Source organism: Salvelinus fontinalis, chromosome 8 (genome assembly GCF_029448725.1).
Source record: "Salvelinus fontinalis isolate EN_2023a chromosome 8, ASM2944872v1, whole genome shotgun sequence".
In the NCBI taxonomy this organism is placed as follows: domain Eukaryota; kingdom Metazoa; phylum Chordata; class Actinopteri; order Salmoniformes; family Salmonidae; genus Salvelinus; species Salvelinus fontinalis.
Window position 1 is genome coordinate 17952156 of NC_074672.1, and position 26340 is coordinate 17978495.

General features: G+C 43.3%; 2 protein-coding genes across 3 annotated transcripts in view; both read left to right on the plus strand.

The window, feature by feature from the left end:
- The first annotated feature begins 6330 nt into the window (after positions 1 to 6330).
- On the plus strand, positions 6331 to 23203 carry LOC129860790 (5'-nucleotidase domain-containing protein 2-like). Its single transcript, XM_055931531.1, has 14 exons — positions 6331 to 6886; positions 11401 to 11585; positions 11714 to 11788; positions 11881 to 11936; positions 12012 to 12105; positions 14846 to 14974; positions 15488 to 15548; positions 15679 to 15781; positions 16271 to 16372; positions 16461 to 16542; positions 16630 to 16716; positions 21928 to 22068; positions 22242 to 22306; positions 22437 to 23203. Exons 1-14 carry the CDS (start codon positions 6529 to 6531, stop codon positions 22696 to 22698), a joined length of 1800 nt encoding a protein of 599 aa, XP_055787506.1. The 5' UTR covers positions 6331 to 6528; the 3' UTR covers positions 22699 to 23203.
- A 482-nt stretch (positions 23204 to 23685) lies between these two features.
- Positions 23686 to 26340, plus strand: part of rap1gapa (RAP1 GTPase activating protein a) — a 127238-nt gene continuing 124583 nt past the window's right edge. Inside the window, exon 1 of one of the 2 annotated variants that reach the window (XM_055931543.1) lies at positions 23686 to 23763. The gene's annotated coding sequence lies outside the window, so the exon portion shown is untranslated. The remainder of the gene's footprint in view (positions 23764 to 26340) is intronic. The other variant, XM_055931542.1, reaches the window with a different exon arrangement.

A 26340-nucleotide genomic window follows, 5' to 3' on the forward strand; every position in this document is an offset into this window, starting at 1 on the left:
TTGGCTCGGGCCTCCCTCACGCATCTTTGGTTCATTGGTTGACACTACGCGTCTGATTGACAGGAACAACAAGTGAGGCTGTTAGTCTGAGCAGACAGTCAGAACGTATGTGTGCGCTTGAGCATTTAGGCCTAAATAAAAAAAATCGTTCTTTGAATTAGTTAATTCTATTCAATTAAATCTTTTGATTATTCATATCTTAATTTGTTTTTATTTTTATAAATACAGTTGAAGTCGGAAGTTTACATACACTTAGGTTGGTGTCATTAACTTGTTTTTCAACCACTCCACAAATTTCTTCTTAACAAACTATAGTTTTGGCAAGTCGGTTAGGACATCTACTTTGTGCATGACACAAGTCATTTTTCCAACATTTGTTTACAGACAGATTATTTCACTTATAATTCACTGTATCCCAATTCCAGTGGGTCAAATGTTTACATACACTAAGTTGACTGTGCCTTTAAACAGCTTGGAAAATTCCAGAAAATTATGTCATGGCTTTAGAAGCTTCTGATAGGCTAATTGACAGAATTTGAGTAAATTGGAGGTGTACCTGTGGATGTATTTCAAGGCCTACCTTCAAACTCAAAATCAAAAGAAATCAGCCAAGACCGTAGAAAAAAAATTGTAGACCTAAACAAGTCTGGTTCATCCTTGGGAGCAATTTCCAAACCCTGAAAGTACCACGTTCAGAAGTTTGTACAAACAATAGTACGCAAGTATAAACACCATGGGACCACGCAGCTGTCATACCGCTCAGGACAGAGACGTGTTCTGTCTCCTAGAGATGAACGTACTTTTGTGCGAAAAGTGCAAATCAATCTCAGAACAACAGCAAAGGACCTTATGAAGATGCTGGAGGAAACCGGTACAAAAGTATCTATAACCACAGTAAAATTAGTCCTATTTCAACATAACCTGAAAGGCCGCTCAGCAAGGAAGAAGCCACTGCTCCAAAACTGCCATAAAAAAAGCCTGATGAAATAGAAATGTAACTGTTTGGCCATAATGACCATCGTTATGTTTGGGGAAAAGGGGGAGTCTTGCAAGACGAAGAACACCATCCCAACCGTGAAGTACAGGGGTGGCAGCATCATGTTGCGGGGTTGCTTTGCTGCAGGAGGAACTGGTGCACTTCACAAAATAGATGGCATCATGAGGATGGAAAATGATGTGGATATATTGAAGCAACATTTCAAGACATCAGTCAGGAAGTTTAAGCTTGGTCACAAATTAGTCTTCCAAATGGACAATGACCCCAAGCATACTTCCTAAGTTGTGGCAAAATGGCGTAAGGACAAGGTATTGGTGTGGCCATCACAAAGCCCTGACTGACCTCAATCCTATAGAACATTTGTGGGCAGAACTGAAAAAGCGTGTGCGAGCAAGGATCCTACAAACCAGTTACACCAGCTCTGTCAGGAGGAATGTGCCAAAATTCACCCAACTTATTGTGGGAAGCTTGTGGAAGGCTACCCGAAACGTTTGACCCAAGTTAAACAATTTAAAGGCAATGCTACCAAATACACATTTTTTTAACCCCTTTTTCTCCCTAATTGGTGGTTACTGCCTTGTTTCATCGCTGCAACTCCCGTACGGACTCGGGAGAGGCAAAGGTCAAGAGCCATGCGTCCTCCGAAACACAACCCAACCAAGCCGCACTGCTTCTTGACACAACACACATCCAACCTGGAAGCCAGCCGCACCAATGTATTGGAGGAAACACCGTACACCTAGCGACCTGGACAGCGTGCACTGCGCCCAGCCCACCACAGGAGTCTCTAGTGCGCAATGAGACAAGGATATCCCTGCCGGCCAAACCCTCCCCTAACCCGGACGACGCTGGGCCAATTGTGCGCCGCCCCATGGGCCCCCCGGTCACGGCCGGCTGCAACAGAGCCTGGGTGTCACGGCTGTCTTCGTCCTCCTCATCTGACGAGGAGAGGCGAGAAGGATCGGAGAGCCAATACGCAGCGAGGTAAGTGTTCGTCATTATTTAATGAAAGAAACTGAACGCTACAAAAACAACAAAGTGACAACCGTGAAGCTAAATAACAATAGTGCTGACACAAACACTACACATAGACAATCACCCACAAACCCCAACAGAAAACAGGCTACCTAAATATGGTTCCCAATCAGAGACAATGAATGACAGCTGCCTCTGATTGAGAACCACATCAGGCCAAACGAGAAAACCCCACATAGAAACAGACAACATAGATAATACCCACCCAACTCACGTCCTGACCAACTAAATAAAGACTAAACAAAAGAAATAAGGTCAGACACGTGACACTGGGCTCGAACCCAGATCTCTGCGATGCAGTGCCTTAGACCACTGCGCCACCCGGGAGGCCCTCCCAAATACTAATTGAGCGTATGTAAACTTCTGACCCACTGGGAATGTGATGAAACAAAAAAAGCTGAAATAAGTAATTCTCTCTACTATTATTCTGATATTTCACATTCTTAAAATACAGTGGTGATCCTAACTAATGTCAGGAATTGTGAAAAACTGAGATTAAATGTATTTGGCTAAGGTGTATGTAAACTTCCGACTTCAACTGTAGATTCGGCTCTGATATGCGAGCCGGCTCCAAACATCCACCAACAAGAGCCGGCTCTTAGAGCTGGCTCGTTCGCGAACGACCCATCAGTAGTCTCCTTCAAGATCACCCAAGTTGAGGTTCACGTCTAAGGTGTCAATGAAAGCGAATCTTAATCGAACCTAACCTACATGGATAAAAATATAAACCATGGATGTGAGACTGTCATTATGCATAATGTACTTTGTAATATTCATGTTATACCATTGCAGTGGTATATTTTTCTATAACCAACTACCACACCGATGTCAGCATAGCGTTAATTAGCACCCATTTGTACTTGAGCTAGCTAATTAGCAATAGCACCCTTTTGCACGTGAGCTAGCTAATTGCTTACAATGAGGGAATCTTATTTGGACATTTGCCTACTTGAGCAGTAAGCCTAGGTTTACATGTACAGTTATGTAATCGATGTGATCGTAAATTTTCTGTGTTTCTTCAATGTATGACTTGTTGTTTGGCTGGCTCTAAATGTGTATTGTTGATGCCGATGGCCATTCCCTTAGTTACACATAGCGAGTCTACACAGCCTACACATAGTATATACAATAATGAAATCACCTGGTTCCAGCATACATGGCAAGTCAAGAAAAGTCATTGTAACTTGTCCACATTGCAAACTGAAGTTAAATTAGAAAAACTTCAAAACACATTTACGAAGAAAGCACACACATTGCTTTGAAACAGTGTCTGAGGAAAGATTTTTGGCATGTGAGTGCATTGATGTGAGAAATGGTGTGTTTGCAGTCGAAAATACATTTTCTGGTCCAGCAACACCCATACATGTTGTGAGAAATACTTGGGCTAATTCAGTTCCAACTGTTTTCAAAACTGTTATGCATGCAGGAGTATAAAAAGCTGTTGAATTGCACTTTTTCTTTACTTTCACATACACTGTGTTCACAGAAACATTGCTCGGATCTTGTCCCCTGGACCTTGGAGAACTTTTGATGTGGATGATGTTCAGATGAGATATTCCTATAAATTATTCCACTGAACTATACCACTTGATTGTCATTCCTTTATTGAAAATATTACCTTGTTCACACCACAGGGCCTACCAAAACAAGGTTTCTCAGACAACTGTGGGGTGTTTGTTTTGATGGTAAGATGCTGGCTATTCAGTATATTATATTAGTCCTATTTTCTGTTATAACATATGTTATTATTATTTCTGTGCTTGCAGCATGCAAAGCACACTATTGTTATTGCTCATATTTTTTCTTTATTATTCTTGACACTTTTTTGGACCTATTTCCTACAATTTTTTACCCTACATACACAATTCATTCATCAAACTCCTGCAGAGCTGGATGCTGATGTGTCATGCTGTGACTTCCAGAGGGGGGGGGGTGTCTTCTACATCCTGAAATATATTCCTGCGGGGTGGTATTATTATTATTATTATTTACTGTTATCATCATTGTTGTTTTCATAACTATCAAACTTAACAACCTACTCTTTCTTAACTTACAGTACGCTCTGTACATTGCAATGGAAGCACAGTGTATTTCACTGAGGTATGTATAAATTATGAAATTCTCATCACTAGTGGATATATGCGATTTTCTTTTTCAAAGGAAAACATGCAGCAAATTAGGCGATGGTGGTGCCTAGTTCTCCTGCAGAACTTTTCCATGCCATAAGTCTTAAACATTATAAAAATGTTTCATTTGCATCCTTAAAATCACTTGTTTCACTGTAGACAGACTGACCTGAATATATTTTCATATTGAATGTATGTAAGCTAACACTTACTTTGGCCGCCTTTCCTTCCAGTTCTCTGCTGCCAATGACTGGAACGAATTGCAAAAATCACTGAAGCTGGAGTCTTATATCTCCCTCTCTAACTTTAAGCATCAGCTGTCAGAGCAGCTTACCGATCACTGTACCTGTACACAGCCAATCTGTAAATAGCACACCCAACTACCTCATCCCCATATTATTACTTACCCTCTTGCTCTTTTGCACCCCAGTATCTCTACTTGCACATCATCATCTGCACATCTATCACTTCAGTGTTAATGCTAAATTGTAATTATTTTGCCTCTATGGCATATTTATTGCCTTACCTCCCCAATCTTCTACATTTGCACACACTATACATTTTTCAATTTTTTTCTATTGTGTTATTGACTGCACGTTTGTTTATGTGTAACTCTGTGTTGTTGTTTTAGTCGCACTGCTTTGCTTTATCTTGGCCAGGTCGCAGTTGTAAATGAGAACTTGTTCTCAACTGGCCTACCAGGTTAAATAAAGGTTAAATAAAATAAATAAAAATGTATGGCATTCACTCACTAAGGTCTGAAGAAGAGGTTGAAAGATCGAAAAAGGCGGCGAAAACAAAACACACTACAGGTAGGAGGTATCATATGATGAGTGGTATAGTCTTAAACCAATGTTTAAAGACTTAACCCCCCCCCCCCCCCAATATATTTCAGCATGATGTAGAAGATGTCCCCCCCAAGAAGTCACAGCATGTCACATCAGCATCCAGCTCTGCAGGATCAGGTACTGTATTGGCTATTAGCTAAAGTAAGGTGCATTAAGGTACACACATCCCTAGAGGTTCCCTTACATTACTTAATGACCACAATCTGTTTTCTTTCTAGACGATACTGGAAACAAAATGCACAGAGAACTGGGAGCTGTGAACTGGGTATGTAGTCTACTGTGTGTAATGCTGAAGGCTTGATGCATGGCAAGATATAATAGTTGTGATGACTTGTTGAGTAGTTATAGATATCACTGAAAACCCCCTTTAGTAATAGGGGATTTTGTTTGCATGGTGGTATTGTGAAAGTGGGGTGTAATTTGTCTAGATCACCCAATAAGACACAAGTCTTAATATTTATTCTTCCTTTTTCTTCAAGGAAGCAGATGTTCTTCTAAGGGACAGCCTAGAGGCAGCAAGGTGGTGCGAATGCCAAACATTTAAAGGCACCGTTTCCCTCCCTAGTGTAAATGGGATGGACGGGGAAGACCGTATTACAACTCTTAAAGAACTACGGTTGTATGATGGCCTGGATGAAGAGAAATATTCTCCTCAAGGAACCGTTCTAGTTCCAGAGAGATTATGAGATGTTCTATGTGGAGGCAGGTGACAGCAAGAACATGACTGTCTTTTAGAGGAGCAGGAGTGAAGTCATTTTTGAGGAGTGGTCAAACCTTGTTTTTGTCTGCTGTGTTAATTGTGTTGTTTAGTAAAGATGACGTAGAAGTCACCCGAGTCTCTGATCTCTTTACTGGAGCTGGTATATCTTATTGTACAGAGCACATTCAGCTTGTCAGTATGTCTATATGGTATAGTCTGTCTCCATTCTCATGAGGAAAGTAAATAGCAATAAAAATCAGGATATGTAGTAACTGTATATATATGCTCAATTAAATAGTATAATTACAAAGTTACAACATTTATCAACACAATTTTAACAGTACATGACATACATAACAAGTCTGTTGTTCACTGCAACAATATCAGTAGCTTGTCTCAAATATAGCATGAAGCAAAACGTTTTACAACACATGTGCTGGTACCACTTTATATAATATTTCTTACGATCTTCAAAAATGAAATACGTTTGTATTTAACGTGTGCCTTGCACAAACGTGTGTGTTCGTATTTAGTGTCTGACTGTCAAACCTCAGATGGACAAAAAAAAGATAAGCGGGGTCAAACGTTTGACTCCGCCCACATTGAGTCCGGCCCCGCCGTTTGACTCCGCCTACATTGAGCCCTGCCCGAACTGCACACTGCAGTCAGGGGTACTTGGAGAGTGAGAATTCAGGCCTTTCATATCTGCATGTTATTTATTTTCTGTAAGCAGGTACCAAGTTCATTGGTCAAGTTCCGTTAAAGCAATTGTAAACTATACCGGTATATTTTTACGCATTGGTTTCGCCGTTTTTTCTTAGAATGGCCTGCAAAAAAGTGGGTACTACACTGGGCCGTGCATTATGGCAAAACGGTAGCAGGACACCACCTCTTTCAAGATCTTCGAAAATTATAAACTTTTCAACAAGCAGGGAATTGAAAAGTGGAGAGAATAAATGTAAAGATCAAAGCTGTGAATCAAATTGCAGGTCGGCGGCGATGCCTTTACCTGCCGCTTGCTCCTCTACACCTGCCGCTCAAAGACATCAGGTTGGGGGCAAGAAGGTTCCCGAGGAGCCGTTGACAGTGTCTGGACGATCTTACTCCTCCACCGCCCCAAAAGCAGATCATAGGACGTATTTATGGGCACGTTATAATGAGATGAAACGGCTTGTGCACGGTAAGTAGTAGACTGACCTCACAGTTGTCCTTTGTCATATTTCCTCCCCCCAAACGTACTGCAAATTGAGAAATCATGTGACTAAACTGAATAACAATAAGAAATGATACTATGAAACAAAGAAATTATATAAAGAATGATAGGAAATAGTTTTGGAGCACCTTAAATTAATTTTTGGGCAATTCAAACTCTGCTCCATCATTCATTGAATCAGATGGCTCATTCATTACGAAACAAAATGATACCATGAAAGAAATAAATTATATAAAGAGTGATAGCAAAAAGCTTTGGAGCACCTTAAATTACATTTTGTGCAAAAAGTCAAACTCTGCGCCATCATTCATTGAATCAGATGGATCATTCATTACAAAACCCATTTATATTGCCAATTACTTTAATAATTTGACGAGATTAGCAAATGTATGCATGACATGCCAGCAACAAGCGCTGACACTACACATCCAAGTATAACTGATGAAATTATGAAAGAGAAGCATTGTCATTTTGAATTCTGTAAAGTGAGTGTGGAGGAGGTGAAAAAATTGTCTATCAACAATGACAAGCCACCGGGGTCTGACAACTTGGATGGAAAATTACTGAGGATAACGGACGATATGGCCACTCCTGTTTGTCATATCTTCAATTTAAGCCTACAAGAAAGTGTGTGCCCTCGGGCCTGGAGAGAAGCCAAAGTAATTCAGCTACCCAAGAATAGTAAAGCCCCCTTTACTGGCTCAAATAGCTGACCAATCAGCCTGTTACCAACCCTTAGTAAACTTTTGGAAAAAAAATGTGTTTGACCAGTTAAAATGCTATTTTACTGTAAACAAATTGACAACAAACTTTCAGCATTGCTTTTGGGAAGTACATTCAACAAGCATAGTGCTTACACAAATGACTGATGATTGGCTGAGAGAAATGGATGATAAAAAGATTGTGGGAGCTGTTTTGTTAGACTTCAGTGCGGCTTTTGACATACATTATTGATCATAGTCTGCTGATGGAAAAACGTATGTGTTATGGCTTTACACCCCCTGCTATATTGTGGATAAAGAGTTACCTATCTAACAGAACACAGAGGGTGTTCTTTAATGGAAACCTCTCCAACATAATCCAGGTAGAATCAGGAATTACCCAGGGCATCTTTCTAGGCCCCTTACTTTTCTCAATCTTTTCTAATGACATGCCAGTGTGTCTATGTATGTGGATGACTCAACACTATACACGTCAGCTACTACAGCGACTGAAATCACTGCAACACTTGACAAAGAGCTGCAGTTAGTTTCAGAATGGGTGGCAAGGAATAAGTTAGTCCTAAATATAAAAAATATATAAAAGCATTGTATTTGGGACAAATCATTCACTAAACCATAAACCTCAACTAAATCTTTAATAAATAATGTGGAAATTGAGAAAGTTGACATGACTACACTGCATGGAGTAACCCTGGATTGTAAACTGTCATGGTCAAAATATGCTGATACAACAGTAGCTAAAATGGGGAGAAGTCTGCCCATAAAAAATGTTGCTCTGCCTTTTTAACAACACTATCAACAAGGCCCTAGTTTTGTCAATTGTGTGGTCAGTTGCCACAAAGAGAGACCTCAGAAAATTACAATCGGCTCAGAACAGGGCAGCGCGGCTGGCCCTTGGGTGTACACAGAGAGCTAACATTAATAATATGCATGTAGATCTCTCATGGCTCAAAGTAGAGGAGAGATTGACTTTATCACTACTTGTTTTTGTAAGAAGTGTTGACATGCTGAATGCACCGAGCTGTCTGTTTAAACAACTAGCACACAGCTCAGACACCCATGCATACCCCACAAGACATGCCACCAGAGGTCTCTTCACAATCCACAAGTCCAGAACAGGCTATGGGAGGCGCACAGTACTACATAGAGCCATGACTACATGGAACTCTATTCCACATGAGGTAACTGATGCGAGAATGAGATTTAAAAAACAGATAAAAATACACCTTATGGAACAGCGGGGTCTGTGAAGAGACACGCAGGTACAGGCACACATACACATGATAAGACACGCACTCTACACACACGTACACACGGATGTTGTATTGTAGATATGTGGTTGTAGAGTAGTGGCCTGAGGGAACACACTTAATGTGTTGTGAAAAGTGTTATGAAATGTTATATTTTAAATTGTATATAACTGCCTTAATGTTGCTGGACCCCAGGAAGAGTAGCTGCTGCCTTGGCAGGAGCCAATGGGGATCCTTAATAAATACAAAATACAAATACGCTCAATGTCAGCAGGGTAAACTTCAAAGGATTCCCATCATGTGTGATGTGCGTACACTTATAGTGATGGGTGCTGATGGGGAGGGATTCAGTATTACTCCCCATCTGCTACTGATGTGAGTCTTGTCATGTCCTGGTTGAAGACATTACTGTATGCACAGGGATTACATGAGTTCATCCTCTTCTAGACCAGTGCTGTAACAGTTCATCCCTTCCCTAGGTTTGAAAGTGGGTCAAGCATGACAGCTGGATGGCAATCCTGTCATTGGTCTTGTTCTGAAAAAATGAAAGTCAGCTAAATTGTTGTAACCAACATACTCTATAATTCTACAGGCTATAGTCAAAAAACGATCTCAGAACCAATCCCAAACCCCTACAGAACAGGGCATGGTCTCTGACGCACTCTTTCTCATTTACTCACTAGCCATATGGTTGCATATTTTGATTCATTATCTACTCCTTCTTTAGATTGTCATCATTATGTCAGCACACAAACACATAGCCATAACCTCCACTATAAAGACATAAGAAGGATCAACCTTGGTAATGTAGGTAGAGTTAGAGGAGAGACACAAATCTGAGAATGAGGTTACAAGCTAGATATGGTCAATCTATCACGTTGACGGCCAGCTGCTGTCACTTGTCTCATCCAAAAGGCCTTGGCCCACTTATCTGTCATAGACAGCTAAAAATTAAACATGGTAGCGTCGTCATATTCCAAGGATTTAGTGATAGATTGGGAAACCGTTGGGTGATCCTCTTTTTAATCTGAGTCTGTGTGTTTGCTGTGTGGCTGTTATGATTGCTCTGGAAGAACCGGGTTGTAAACACGCAGAGCAATACACAAATAGACACTGACCATGTTTCCATAAAATATTTTTTGGTGAGTAAAGTACATGTCGGATAAAACATTTAATGACACGCCTGATTGAAACAACAATTTTCGATAAACTTTCCAAATGTCGACAAAACAAAGTACGCTAGACAAGGTTTTTTTTTTGTGTTGGTTAAATTAATTATGCGAGAAATGTTGGTGGAAACGCGTTTGTGTGTAACGGATGTGAAATGGCTAGCTAGTTAGCGGGTACGCGCTAGTAGCGTTTCAATCAGTTACGTCACTTGCTCTGAAACCTATTAGTAGTGTTGCCCCTTGCTCTGCAAGGGCCGCGGCTTTTGTGGAGCGATGGGTAACGACGCTTCGTGGGTGTCAGTTGTTGATGTGTGCAGAGGGTCCCTGGTTCGCGCCCGTGTCGGGGCGAGGGGACGGTTTAAAGTTATACTGTTACATGTGCAAATATTGATATAATAACCATCATATCGAAATCAACTTGGAGTCACACTATGACATGTTGTGCGGTCCTCCCAGTAAAGTTTATCATAATTGATTTCATCTCTAGCCTAATAAACCACATACTTTGCTGATGAGTCGTAGTGATGAGCTTGACGCCCCTTTCCAATAAATATCGAGGGTCTTATTCTGGTGACATGATAATCGATGCTTGGCTGCAGTTTGACAAATAAAAATAATCTCGCTCTTTTGTCCATAATAATAATCTGATCATGTAGGCTATCTGTGCGCTGTAGCCAACAAAGCGCAGATAGCGCTGTTGGTTAGAGCGCACGTGCCAATACCAGACTGGGCACACTCGCTATAAAACATTGTGAGAAAACCATCAGTAGAGTTGAAAATTCGATGGAAACCCATTTAACTTGTAATTTTTTATTCGTTCCATGGGAATTTTCCCTCAAAAGGTATTTGCATGTGCGCTAGGCCTAGGTCACCACACACAGCCTTTTATTTGCAACAAGTCATTTTGATGGAAACATCTCTGGTGGGAAAATACGCACATTGTTTTTATGCTGATTTTAGAATATTCACATGAAAATCAGGGATTTTGCAAAATTTTTAGGTCCAGTGATTTAGATTACAAACACATTTGGCTGTTTGTTTGTGTGTGTGTGCAAAAGTTAATTTCCCTCTAAATCCTGTTCAGTCTTTCACATTTCTTACCCCCTATGATTTCCCTGTAATCCTGTTGTTGCTTGCCTCACTAAGCTCAGTACTTTGCTTCAGGTACAGTGTACTCCTGCTGTACAATTGGCATCATCTAAAAAAAAAATTGTACTTAACATTGAAGTCCCAAATGGTATAAAGCTGTAGTTATGTCATCTCTGATGCCATAAACATAGTATCAGTCTATTATGTTGTCTCGCTATTACAATGTATGTCTCTGTGCTGTCTCTTTCCAGACCTGATCCCACCAAGTGTGTGTAACCTGCTCAACTCCTCCACTATCTACGCCAACAACGAGGTCAGCCTAGCGGAGGTAGACATCTATGGGTTTGACTATGACTACACCCTGGCCCTCTACTCCGATGCCCTCAACACTATGATCTACAACACTGCCCGAGACCTCCTCATCGAGCACTTCAAGGTGTGTGTTCTCTAACTAACCCGCCAATAGACTAGCACATATTGTATATTCAGTTCTCCTGATAATTCCATGTAAGAGTACATTTGTGTGCCCTTCTAATCTGAGCATCTTCTGCTGTTGTTTGACAGTACCCTGAAGGTATCCGCAAATATGACTACATCCCCAACTTTGCTGCACGGGGTCTTCACTATGATATTCAAAAGGTAAACCCCATAAAGCAGTTCTGCCCCTCTTTTAAACATCCAATCTCAAGGTACAGTGCGTTTACAGTACTATATGTGTTGTCTTCCCCCAGGGCCTCCTGATGAAGATAGATGCTTTCCATTACATTCAGCTGGGGACTGTGTATCGGTGAGTTCTGTTTATGGTTGGTGAATAACACTCTGCAATGTCAGTCAGTGTACTAAAACTGTGTTGACCCTATAGGGGGCTGAACCCAGTTCCAGATGAGGAGGTCCTGAGGCTCTATGGGGGGACGCACCATGTCCCCCTGCACCAAGTCAGCGGCTTCTATGGAAAGGTCAGTCACTGTGTCCTTGAAGAATACATTACCTCCAGAGTTGCCTGTTAAAATATTCACTCTGAGTGCATTGACAGGATCAAGGTATTTTGTTTTAATCTGCCGCCAAAAGTTATGAGGACAGGTCCTACTTAAAATGACATTACCTTTAGACGCATGCAAAGCTCTCCCTCGCCCTCCATTTGGCAAATCTGACCATATCCTCCTGATTTCCGGGCTCTAACCCGGAAGCTTATAAGAAATCCCGCTATCCCGCTATGCCCTCCGACGAACCATCAAACAGGCAAAGCATCAATAAAGGACTAAGATCGAATCACACTACACCGGCTCCGACGCTCGTCGGATGTGGAAGGGCTTGCAAACTATTACAGACTACAAAGGGAAGCACAGCCGAGAGCTGCCCAGTGACACGAGCCTACCAGATGAGCTAAATAACTTCTATGCTCTCTTCAAGGCAAGTAACACTGAAACATGCATGAGAGCATCAGCTGTTCAGGACGACTGTGATCACGCTCTCTGCAGCCGATGTGAGTAAGACCTTTAAACAGGTCAACATTCACAATGCCGCTGGGCCGACGGATTACCAGGACGTGTACTCCGAGCATGCGCTGACAAACTGGCAAGTGTCTTCACTGACATTTGCCAGTAATATCAACATTTTTCAAGCAGACCACCGTAGTCCCTGCCTAAATGACTACTGACCAGGAGCACTCACGTCTGTAGCCATGAAATGCTTTGAAAGGCTGGTCATGTATCACATCAACACCATTATCCCAGAAACCCTAGACCCACTCCAATTTGCATACCACACCAACAGATCCACAGATGATGCAATCTCTATTGTACTCCACACCGCCCTTTCCCACCTGGACAAAAGGAACACCTATGTGCGAATGCTATTCACTGACTACAACTCAGCGTTCAACACCATAGTGCCCTCAAAGCTCATCACTAAGCTATGGACCCTGGGACTAAACACCTCCCTCTGCAACTGGATCCTGGACTTCCTGACGGGCCGCCCCCAGGTGGTAAGGGTAGGTAGCAACATATCCACCACGCTGATCCTCAACACAGGGGCCCCTCAGGGGTGCGTGCTCAGTCCCCTCCTGTCCTCCCTGTTCACTCATGACTGCACGGCCAGGCACGATTCCAACACCCTCATTAAGTTTGCTGATGACACAACAGTGGTAGGCCTGATCACCGACATTGATGAGACAGACTATAGGGAGGAGGTCAGAAACCTGATCGTGTGATGCAAGGACAACAACCTCTCCCTCAACGTGATCAAGACAAAGGAGATGATTGTGGACTACAGGAAAAGAAAGACCGAGCACGCCCCCATTCTCATCGACGGGGCTGTAGTGGAGCAGGTTGAGAGCTTCAAGTTCCTTGGCGTCCACATCAACAACAAACTAACATGGTCCAAGCACACTAAGACAATCGTGAAGAGGGCACGACAAAACATATTCCCCCTCAGGTGACTGAAAAGATTTGGCATGGGTCCTCAGATCCTCAAAAGTTTCTACTGCTGCACCATCGATAGCATCCTGACGGGTTGCATCACTGCTTGGTATGGCAACTGCTCGGCCTCCGACTGCAAGGAACTTGTGAGGGTAGTGTGTTCGGCCCAGTACATCACCAGGGCCAAGCTTCCTGCCATCCAGGACCTCTATACCAGGCGGAGTCAGAGGAAGGCCCTAAAAATTGTCAAAGTCTCCAGCCACCCTAGTCATAGAACAGCTAATCAAATGGCTACCCAGACTATTTGCATCCCCCCCTTCTTTGCTACTGTCACTCTCTGTTATTATCTGTGCTTAGTCACTTTAATAACTCTACCTATATGTACATATTACCTCAATTACCTCGAGACCGGTGCCCCCGAATATTGACTCTGTACTGGTACCCCCTGGATATAGCCCCACTATTGTTATTTACTGGTGCTCTTCAATTATTTGTTATTCTTATCTCTTACTTTTTTGTTGTTGTTATATTTTCTTAAAACTGCATTGTTGGTTAAGGGCTTATAAGTAAGCATTTACTGAATTCGGCGCATGTGACTAATAAAATTTGATTTGATATAAGCATTGTAATTTGTAAGCTCGACTTTTGTCATTACTCTTTTAGCAACTGACAAGCAACATTTCACTAATCAATTAAAAGAGCTAATCTGCTACAGGATGTTAATGTTAAAACCCTTTTGTAGTTTGTTTGTAATTACAGGTTATTATTGGACAAATCTTAATACATCTCTAGATGTGGTCTGACAGTCTGACTGTGGCATAGTGTTTGTTCATCAGGTTCAGTCTGTAGGGCCAGGGGCTTTGATGTTTTCACACAGGTTCACATTCTTTACATTCTTCTACATTGAATGCGGCACTGTGGAGGGAGCACACCATGCCTCCCCTGCCTTCTAATCTTCCATCACAAACATACGCCCACTACCCACAATCCTCTGGGTCTGGCACTGGGATCCCTGTCTTTATAAATTAGGGATTAGCTCTGTGTACAGGCCTTGCTCCCTGTGGACACTGGTTTACTTTTTTCCTCCATGGAAGGTAACTGGTTCTAAACATGGTGCCTCATTTGAGCTAGAAGCATTAGGTGGTAATATAATGTTTATAAATAAGTATTTCATGTACATTTTGAAACCGCATTTCTCTAATCACACCCAATTTAGAGTCATGGTAATACTGTATATGTTTTATAAACATACAAGAAGCAACTGATTTATCATCCATAGGGACCCAAGGTTAAGCAGTTCATGGACATCTTCTCCATCCCAGAGATGACCCTCCTGGCTGTGGCCAATGATTTCTTCATCTCCAACGACATCGAGTACGATCCCGAGCACCTCTACAAAGACGTTTCAGTGAGTGTCTCAGCACACGCTCATGCCATTTATCACCTTGTGTAATGTTCTTTCCCTCCCTCTTGCTGGTTTTCTAAACCCTCTGCCAGGTTAATTTGACCGTTTGGACACAGTGGGGGTTTTCAGCACCAGGTTCAGATCTCTGTCCTCCTCCTAGAGAGAGGTTGCCAGGGATTCAGACATGTGGACTAATGAACAATAGCTGTCCTCATTCCACACTGGGGTCAAAGGGTTTAGATTACAGTTTGTCCTTTTCAGATTCACTTTGTCTGCCAGAAGAAACAGAAGTGATCTAGCTCTGACTTTATCCTCCCTCGTCCTTTTCGTAACCAAGCTCTTCTGCCTGTTAGACTGGGTTGGAGTAGAGAGTGTGATATTCAGAACCTGACTCTATGCACTATGAGCATGTTGAATTTATCCTTATCTGTATGTACATGTTGTAACTGCATTTAAGTAGATTCATTGGCACTTGTTATTTGCATAATGCATAATGTATGTTATTTTTATCCTCAGGAAGCCATTGGAATGGTTCACATCAAAGGCTACATGTACAAATGGATCATGCAAGATCTGGGTGAGCGATGTTGGATTCTGTTTGTGGTCCAGCCAAATACCTTATTTTCAGAAGACTGCAGAATGTTAAAGTTTTACATGTTGTTGTTTATGTTAATGTTGTTATTTTCCCCCTTATTTCACATCCATAGAGAAGTACATTTTGGGAGGGGATGAGACTTACGCTGTTCTGCATCGCCTGGTCAGCCACGGGAAGAAACTGTTCCTCATCACCAACAGCCCCTTCAGCTTTGTGTGAGTGTCCATCTGAGGATGAAGACCCAGGGTCATGTTGGTTTGAATGACGTATTGATTGGTTGGTAAATTGACTATTGACTATATAAAACAATTACTTGTTTTCATGGTTACCCAACATGATTGACAGAGGAAGCACAAACACTGACGTATCATTCAGTCAGAACACTATTGACGAATGGGAAGAGTGGGCAGAAGCACTCACAGTCAGTCTGCACAGTATATTTTGGTGAATGGAATGAGCCACACCTCTGTTGCTTTCTCTGTAAGATTGGTCCAATCCACAGGAGGTTGGTGGCACCTTAATTGGGGAGGACGGGCTCGTGGTAATGGTTGAAGTGGAATAAGTGGAATGGCATCAAATATATCAAACACATAGTTTCCATGTGTTTGATGCCATTCCATTCACTCCGTTCCAACCATTATTATGAGCTGTCCTCCCCTTAGCAGCCTCCTGTGGTCCAGTCACTCTGATGTCTCTGATTGTAGGGATAAAGGCATGAGGTACATGGTTGGGAAGGACTGGAGGGACTTCTTTGACGTGGTCATCGTTCAGGCAGACAAACCACACTTCTTCAATGACTGTGTCAAGTGAGTATGGAGTGTTCTTGTTGACCAGGTTGTCATGTGTTTATTGGGACCATATTCAATTTGCTCGCCAATGTTGCCCCTTTTACAGACCATTTAGACGCTTGGATGGAAATGGTGACCTCCAGTGGGACAAAATAAACAGTCTGGACAAAGGACAGATCTACAAACAAGTGTGTACACCTTCAGTATTAAACTACAAATCTCATGACCTCATCTCCCCCTTAACAGAATACTGAGACATTTAGTTTGTGTTTCAGGGAAACCTGTACGACTTCCTGAGGCTGACAGGCTGGAGAGGGTCCAGTGTGCTATACTTTGGAGACCATCTCTACAGTGACTTGGCTGTGAGTGACTATTTTATCTTGCTATGATTGAAAAATATGATTTGGTTACAAAATCAAAGGACCATTCAAATAGATAGAAAACTCAGTTTCCAGGTTGGTAGTAACCACTACAGCAATGTCCGTCCAAAACAATGAGGAGCCAGTATTTCCAGTTTAGGGGTTTTTAATGGACAGAAAGGATCCACACACACACACACATACACACACAGGTCTGACCACTCTTGAAACTGACAGATGTGGTTCTGTAAGGGAAATAATAAAAACATAGCCTCTAGCCATGCAGCAGGAAAATATGCCTATGTCTACTAAACAGGCTTGTGGCTATCACCACAAATGAAAAACACTAACAAATGGCTAATGCTACTAGGCATGCTAACATACTAATGCATTCTCAATGTAAGCGCAGAGCTAGCTAACAAACTCAACATAAATGTCAAAATACAACAACAGGCAATACTTAGTTTCAAAACCAACGGACATAAAGATCCTAAGGCACTTACATTTTAGATGCATGCATAATAAAATGTTAGATAGCAAGGACATTGTCCACAAGAGGAAAAAGGTAGCAGAGTGAAAAAGGTGGTTCTTGTCAGGATGGAAAGCAATGTTATCTGGCTTATGCCCTGCCATGCTAGGGGTCCTAAATTAATTAACCTGAAGTCTTGGCAATAGAGGCTGCTGATTGGTTAATATAAGAATGACTGGGGTGACCTTGGTCAAAAAGAAAACTAAAGGTGGTTAGGGTCTGAACTGCCTGACTAAACTAACCAGAAGGGAGTGCTACAAAGCTGGCCATTTTTTTCAGCCGCCCCCAAATGTGGGGCCAGCTAAAGGTAAGTAGCTTCTTGAGGAAGGGTGGACAGCTGGATAAGCCGAGCGACAGGCCTGACGTAGGTTCTGTCTTTGACTTGGATCTCCATTGTCCTCACTTTCCCGTCTGCTTCAGGGATAACTGACTTGACAGTTCCAATTTGCCAGAGCGCTCTAGAAGACTGATTGTCCACGATCATCACAACGCTCCCCACTGCAAGGTCTTCCTTACCCCTGTGCCACTTTTGGCGGGCTGCTCTCCTCCCTTGAAATGTATTCCTCAATTGGACAAGATCTCAAAAGGGCTTGCCTCTGCGAGTGAGGAAGCATATCAAAAGCATCAGGAACGAATTTGTATCTATGTTCGACAATAGAACCACCTGTACAGATGATGACCCGTCTCTTTTAATTTCTTCGGCGGTACCTTTTACCGCCGATGACCCGTCTCTTTTAATTTCGCGGTACCCAGGCCCAATTAGTAGCCTTGTGACCGGATTACATCTCCGAAAGCGACCTCCAATACGGATCTTTCCGGTGACGTTGTTGTACTCTGGGGCCAGAGTCACCAGACGGCTGCTCGGAGGAACTGGCTTTACCTGCTTCTAGTAGGGAGAGGTCTTCTGGGAAACTCTGACTGGGCATGTCAGAGAACTTTGAGTTAGGCTTGCTTGAAGTTGTCAGCTGAGGATCTTTTGGCACTACTGTCCGCCTCGTGTAGTGACTGCATTGTGGCTTCCACTAGCTCCTAAAAAGTGTCTTTACTGGGAAACATCAGGGAGAGAGAACTTAGTGTGCGCTGACAGGAGTCCATATAAAGTAGGCTTCCACAACCCCTGTTCTTCATCAGGAGGTACTTTGTCAGGTCTTCTTAGCCAAGATGACTGTGCCTGCCATAGGAAGGGAGGACATTGATTCCAATGATTATGTTCTGAGAGCTGAGACAGTATCTTGCCGCGTATGATAGCATCAGCTGGATTGCTCTCTGTGTCCACGTAACGCCAGGCCTGGGGATCCGTGAGCTCCTCTATTTGTGCATGTCTTGTGCCCACAAATACTTTGTACCTGCTGGAGTCTGACTGGAGCCAGGTTAGGACTGTTGTAGAATCCGATCAGTATGTGATGTCATGGATCTCCAGGGTGAGTTATCTTCTGAGGGCCACTGCCAGCTGGGCACCGCTGAGTGCATCGCAGCGCTCGAGTCTTGCCATTTTGGAGCCACTCTTGATATTGCTGCAAGGAATGCCACCTAGACCCGCCCATTGGAATCTTCAGTGCGGAGGTATGCGTCAGCAACATACGCATGCTCTGAAACATCACTGAAGACATGGACACTTCTTGTGCTATCTAGGAAGTCCATCTTGGCAGTGTGACCTGAGGCAATTAAGCCATGCGTGGAGATTTTCAGGTAGATCTGGGTCATCCCAACCCCTTTTCTTCTCTCAGAGCCTCTGGACCATGGCGTTGGCCTGTGTGGTGAATGGTAGAGGTCTTCCGAAATGGTCTTCGGGCTTTCCCACCTAGACCCGGTATGCGGAAATACTGTGAGTGAGTGACACTGGGAGCAGGGAGGACGGAGGAAGAGACAGCAGCCAACCAAGCTGACTCGTAATATATTAGACTAATAGCTGCCATAGCTAGGTTATCTATCATCAAATATGATTATGTAGTACCTGTTTTGACTGCATCAAACCCGGGAGAAACTAGTTAAGCTACCTAACGTTAGCTAGTTAGGCTAATTGAGGCTGCAGTGCATGCGCTTTCTCATCCTACAGTTACAAATAAAAACAACAGAATATTAAGTAGAAGCCTACTTGTTGGCTCTTGGTCGTTGTAGCCTATCCTTCTCCTTTAACTTTTAATTCAGTCATTTTAATTTCATCTTCCATTGATTAGACTAGATATCGCCTAACTTTTGCCACACACAGAGGCTCTATGACTGTAGCCTATTGCCGCTTTGATGACTTATGATTGGCCAACAACAACAACAAGCTACACACGCCACGCTACACTCTCGAGAAAAGCAAGAGCAGCAGCATTAATGATAACCTTTTTCTCTCTCCCTCTTTCTTCTGCAGCTGTCGCGTTCGGATCTGTACGGGCCCTTCCGGACAAGTCAGTTAAAATGATACATACCCAAGACCCGTGACAATCATATCAGATCTGACCCAGACCAGTAAACAATTTTTTAAATTCTGGATCCGGACCTGCTCGGGTCCCGGATCAGGTCTCAGGTATTCGGGTCCAGATGTATTCGTGAAGACCTCTAGTGTATGGGATGATGAAGCTGAATGGATCGTACTGGATGGCAAGGATCCAATATATGTTGCGCATGGTGGGCCCAGCTTTCTACATGTGACCATGCTTGTAGACCAGAGTGTCAGACAGACCTTGCCATTGTAGTCCAAGAGTGCGCCCTTGGGGTTCCACACCATCCTGGGTGAACCAGAGCTCACAAAGAAGTACTGAACAGGCAGTGCTTCTCCCATGACCTTTCCCCCGGAGACTGGTACTGTACAGGCTTTGGCTTTGTCCTTTCTCTGCTCACCTCTGGGGAGGATGGTGGTGGTCTTGGGGAAAGACTTGTCTTTACGCTGATCTCTGCGTGAGCCAGGGTGGTCCCTGCATTGGTCGCAGCTGAACTGCGTGCCATCTTCTTGCACTCTCACCTCGTACTCAAGCCACTCTGCCAGGTGAAGTAGGGTTGGAATGGGTGTCTTTGGAATACCTTGGTGTCATCACTGTCCATTAATCCTGCGATACGCTGGAGGGCAAGCTAGTGGGGCTGGCCAATTCAGTTCTGTGAGGGAATCCAAGGTGGTTCTGTATGGGTACGTGCTGTTGCTGTAGGAGTCTGCAATTAGCAACGCCTCTTCCAAATTCAGGTGGTCAACAAGTATATGAAACTCATTCTCGAGGGCTAACTCCCGTGGGTTTTCTTTGACGAAGTTGGGGATGTTAGGAGTTGGTTCCGGTAGGTGCGCTCCCAGCTGGACGGAGAAGGTGTGCGGTAGTGGACAGGTGCGTGACAACTACAATCAGGTGAGTAGTCGTGGCGATCAGGTGAGGGCTGATGACAGCGATCAGGTGTAGACTGACAGCGGCTGACGATGGCTATCAGGTGTGGCTGACAGTGGGGTTCAGGTGTATGCTGACGGCAGCAGCAGATGGCTGTCAGGTGTTGGCTGACGACGGCGGTCAGGTGTCGGCTGGCGATGGCGGCGGTCAGGGGTAGGCTGGCGGCGGTCAGGGGTAGGCTGGCGGCGGTCAGGTGTAGGCTGGCGACGGCGGTGGTCAGGTGTCGGCTGGCGGCGGTCAGGTGTAGGCTGGCGGCGGTCAGGTGTAGGCCGTCGACGACGCCGGTCAGGTGTCGGCTGGCGACGGTGGCGGTCAGGTGTCGGCTGGCGACGGCGGCGGTCAGGTGTAGGCTGGCGACGGCGGCAGTCAGGTGTAGGCTGGCGACGGTCAGGTGTAGGCGATGGCTCACGACAGTGAGGATTTGATTGAGTTGATGATGACAATGATGATGACTGGTTTGGGTCGGGGAGCTCTCTGATCCTGAGTTCTTCAATGAGCTGTTCGATCTTATCACGCTGCCTTTGTGACCTCAGTGTGTCCTCTCTGGTTGTCACCAGCTATGCCAGCTCAGGCTGACGTTGATCTTGATGACCTCGAGTCGGGGTGTGCCTGCTGTGGGGTGCTGGTGAGTTGGCAAGCGATGAGAATGAGGCTCCATCCTCAATGTTGCGACGCAGCCTGGGAGGTGAATTGAGCTGCTGGATTCTCAAGCGGATGAGGTTAGCTCTTCCTAATAATTCCATTATCTCACACCTCAACTTGTCACTTTCCTCTTCAATTAGCTTCAGGCACGTTGCGACGTTGCGAGCGTTCTGGAAGAAGAGTGGGTGCTTCTCTCATCTTTTGTAGGAGTTTAACTGCTGCTGGTTGTGAGAGAAAGTAATTCCTCCCATAGCGACCTCTACTTGTGGTCCCTCGTTGGGGTGGTCTGTATGGTGTTCTCTTCCTTGACTCGTAGCTTACCTCATAATCGAATAGACGATTTGGAGAGCGAGTCTGATGGCGGGGACGAATTATTACTTGTGGAAGTTGTTCTCTGGTGACTGCCATCCTTGGGCTTTAGCAGGTATTGCTTCCGGCTCATAAAGTCCATATTTTTCAATGATGATAATGATAAACTAGGAACCAATATACAACACACATATTGAACTCCTATGAACCCAATTAGAACAATTATTAAATGTGTGTTCATGCTGCCTGCTGAGAGGTGAAACCCAAGCTCACTCTTTGGTGAACAAAAGATTCTATTGTATTATATTCTTTCACTCACTAATTAAACCTTGGAAAATGTTTACTGTCCTTTACATGGTATTCTCCCTCTTCAAGGATCTGATGCTGCGTCATGGGTGGCGTACAGGAGCCATAGTACCTGAGCTGGATCTGGAGACCAAGGTGGTGAACACAGAACAATATGCTCAGAGCCTCACATGGCTTCAGGCCCTCACAGGCCTGCTGGAACGCATGCAGGTACACTCCTCTGGGGAATAGACACTGGCATGTTTTCCCTTCTCCCCATATAACATACATACAAGGTATCTTTTGAATTCATTATTTGAATAAGGAGCTGTATCTGTACATCTTAAGTATGATTGTCAAGTTTTTCCCATACAGTAGCTGACTCTTGTCATGTCCTTTTGTAGATGCATCGGGATTCACAGTCTAGGGAGGTTCTGCAGGATTGGCTGAAGGAGAGAGAGGAGCTCAGGTTGGTCCAATGGATTTAGTGGTACTGATTGAGTACCTTTTACTCTGGACAAGTGATATATCTGCAGAGCCTGAAAATGACCCACTTGTATTTCTATTATCTCTTCCTCTCTTGTCCCTTTTTATTACAGACTAAGAACAAAGAACCTATTCAACCCCCAGTTCGGCAGTATCTTCCGCACCTGTCACAACCCCACCTACTTCTCCCGCCGCCTGTGTCGCTTCTCAGACGTCTACATGGCCTCAATCAGCTGTCTGCTGAACTACGACCTCTCCTACACCTTCTACCCCCGACGCACCCCTCTGCAGCACGAGGCGCCCCTGTGGATGGACCAGCTCTGTACTGGCTGCATGAAGACCCCCTTCCTAGAGGAGATGGCCCACATCCGCTGAGCCAACAATGGGTTTTCAGAACTAGGTTCTCAACATGGACATAAAAAAACAGCCCACTAGGGGGAACTGTAGATCAAATAAGCTTAGGTTATTGCTCTTACTGTAAGTGAACACTGTGAGTATTATCATGGCCTATATAGGAGTTACTCTGTGGCAGACCTGATGTAAGTTAACTAATCATAGACACGAAGGAATTTGTTTGCACTTTATAAACCTTAATCACCCTTCATTGTACATTATTAGTTATTAACTATTGGGTAACACCCATCTCTGTGAGACTGGCACACAATACAGCTGGTTGCATTTGATGACCGGCATGCAAAGACAGACGAAGCATGTGCCCATAATGGACACTGTCTGTTCTATAGAGAAGACATAGCTAGTAATGTATGTTGTTCATTATGTATGTTGAAAATACCGTAGCTGCTTTTAAAACCTGTTTTTGTGCCTGTATACATTCAATAGAGTATATGACCAAATTAAAATATATTTGTCACTGATCTAACACGAGGCGGCCAGTAGTTTCATTTGTCATGATGTTGCATGTGTCGCCTATGATTGTTGAATGTCCATAAAATTGTTGAATGTCCATGAAATGGAATTATGCATCGTGAGAACTAAATGTATAAATCAAGAAATGTGTATGAACCTTTGAGGTAGGCATCTATTTGAATGGATTAGAGCTTTTCCCAAGTCTACTACTTCATCAGCTATCACATAGGCTAGGTCTAGGCTACTTACTATCATGAAAGCACTTTGCCAGGAAATGTTTCCAAAATGCATTTTTACATTTCATTTCACGGCTGTCATCAGTCAGAACTTCGAGAAAAGACAACGGTTCTACTGCCAAGAGCTGGCATATGTTCTTGAAGCTTCTAGTATGATATAAACTGAAGGCATAGGCTATTTTGCAAATTTTTCTTCATAATGATCTCATTGGCTGGTGGTTGCACGTCGCTAGGCAGCACCTCACCAACAGCATGGTACCAGTGCCACCTCAGCTGCGCACGAGACAGACCAAGCAAGCTCGCAAACTCCTGGCTGCCACTCCTGTCAAAGAAAGAGGTAAGCAGAAAAACATGCATTTTTGATACTTATTTAAAGCTTTATTGCGTATTGAATCTGGTTTATTAGGATACATACTCGTTTGAGAGTGTTTGTGTAGTTAAAACGGGCATGGAGTGAGAATTTGAAAGTGAACATGTTTGAACATTGAAATTGTTTAGTTTTTTGCGACATTTCTTGGTCAGTTGTTTTCAATAGAAGCCATGGAGCCAAGTTCTATTAATATAGCCACTAAATATCATGCTATTTCTAATACTGAGTGTATGTATTGTAGCAAAGGCGAATGGGAGTCGCAGTTCTTTTAATCTTTTCTGCCACAGAGGAGAAAGCTAAGAGAAATACACATTTTAAAGCTGAATTTAAAGGTACTAAATGTAACAATTAAACTATTGTTGTCAAATTGACTGGGGCCAGAAAATATTTTGTTGTCGAATTCACTGGTCTGTTGTTGAGTTGACAGCAAGAGATTTGTTGACCCCAGTCAATTTGACAACAAGAGCCAGTCTGTTGACCAATAAGAAGGCTGCACCATTAGAATGCAATTTGGTGTGGAGCAAAATATTTGTGGGGGTAAAATGTTGTGAAACACTATCATTCCACTATTACTGTAGATGCTTCAAGGACATTTTCTGAAATTACACTGCAAAAATATTGCATGTAGCATTAGTGTCAGATGAATGTAAACAACAACAACTTGATGAAAACACATACATCAGGGTGTGGTTTAGGAAGTTGCCTGCCAGTAAACCAATATAAGGAGGAGCTGTCACAAGCAGAACTCTCAATAGCAGAGGCATTTTCTTCCCTGATTTAATTCCCCAAGACTCTTTCTGTCAGAATGTGTTGTTCACATTAGCCTTTTAATTGTGTCCCGTGTCGGTTAAATTGATGCGTAGGTTATCTCCTCTGACATGTATGATGTATTGATTGATATTCTCCTTGTCTCAGCTGTTCTAAGGGAATTGACCCTGTCATGGAGCTGACAGGGGCTGTACATCATGGAACTAAACTGGCTTATAGGCCATTCATCATGTTCACCAAAGCCAGTTGGGGGGTCCGGGGGCATCCTCCCCTGGCAAAATTAATTTCAACAGCTAAATGCATGAATCTGGTGCACTTTGAAATTAACATTAAGAGATTAGATGTGCAGTAATTATAGTCCATAGAGCAGCTTTAAGTGATACAGTCTGTTGTGTGCTCACTCCTACTCTGCCTCTCTCCATCACTTTCTCTGTCGTCTGTTGCGGTCCCTCGTGTCTGCCCTCTTCTGTTGCTGTCTCTTGTCTATCCTCCTCTCTCGTCTTGCACTGGTTGTAAAACGTGTAAAAGTAAACAATTGTTTTAATAGTAATTTTAAAGGCTTTTTCACCTCACCTGTAAATTCTTTGTAAACCATGTTTTACTTTTTCACTGTCTGTATTTCACCTGTTTTAATTTGTGCAAATAAATAAAATGAAATAGAATCTATAGAACAGCTTGAAGTGATACAGTCTAATGTGGGCTCAATCCACCTCTGTTCTCTCTCCATCTCTTGTGCCACTTTCTCTGTGTCTTATTTGGTGTCTCTCCATCATATCCTTATCTTCTGTTGCTATCTCTTTGTCTTGTCTGGTGTCTCTTTCCATCATCTACTCTCTGTATCTGGTGTGTCTCTTTAGTTTTTCAATCCAAAACGGTCAAGGGGATACTAGGGTAGCTTAACTTGTTTTGGGCTGGTGTCTGGGTCACCTAAATCATCCTCATCCCTAGAAGTTGCCCCTGGCTGCTGCTGTTCTAAGTGCTCCACTGGCCTGCTGTTCTCATCTGTCTTCCTCCTGGGCTCATCCCCAACGTAGAAAGGTAGAGGTACAACATGTCATTAGTTTGTTTAGAAGGGCGACTGCACTTCCTGATTTGGCATGTCTTAGGTTTGATTCATTAAGAAATGCTAGCGACCATGACTGAATTCAAACGTGAGTTGGTTTCGGGGTGTGGTTTGATGTGGGTGTCTCGTGTGTGTGTGTGTGTGTTCGCACATGGGAAGAGTTAGCCAAATTATTTAGCCAATTAGCTTCAGCCTGCGGATGTGCAACTTGACTGACTCTCCGGTGCTATGTTCGGGACAGTCAATAACTTACACAATGTAAATGGGACAATATCTTTTCGTTGTCTCATTCAATGTTTTCAATATTTTATATGAATTTCTACAATTTATCGTTGGTTTGAGGTTTTTAAGTCATTGAAATTTGGAGCTATTGAAATTTTAACATATTGTCCCATGTACATTGTGTAATTTACCAACGGTCCCTTATTAGCCCCATAGGGATATTTAAAGTCAACCCAAATTTACCACAGGCATGACGATAGGGTCGCCTGCAGCTGCACTCTGAATTGATGATTACTTGTGTGCTGCCAGCTGTGGGCATATGGGCAGGATTGAAACAAACCCAACTTTCATTTACGTTGTGATGCAGTCACGACGTAAAGTCTCACAAAACTCTGTTTTGGGCGAGACTGACTCTGTGACACAAATTATCCTATTTACACTGTATAGTCAATTTTAACAGTAGAATAAATGTTTCTGACTCATATTGATGC

Coding starts and splice junctions, on each gene's coding strand:
- LOC129860790 (XM_055931531.1), top strand. CDS start 6,529: ATGGCCTGCAAAAAAGTGGGTACTACACTGGGCCGTGCATTATGGCAA. Junction 11,789..11,880: donor TTCACTATGATATTCAAAAG/GTAAACCCCATA, acceptor GTCTTCCCCCAG/GGCCTCCTGATGAAGATAGA. Junction 15,549..15,678: donor ATGGATCATGCAAGATCTGG/GTGAGCGATGTT, acceptor TCACATCCATAG/AGAAGTACATTTTGGGAGGG.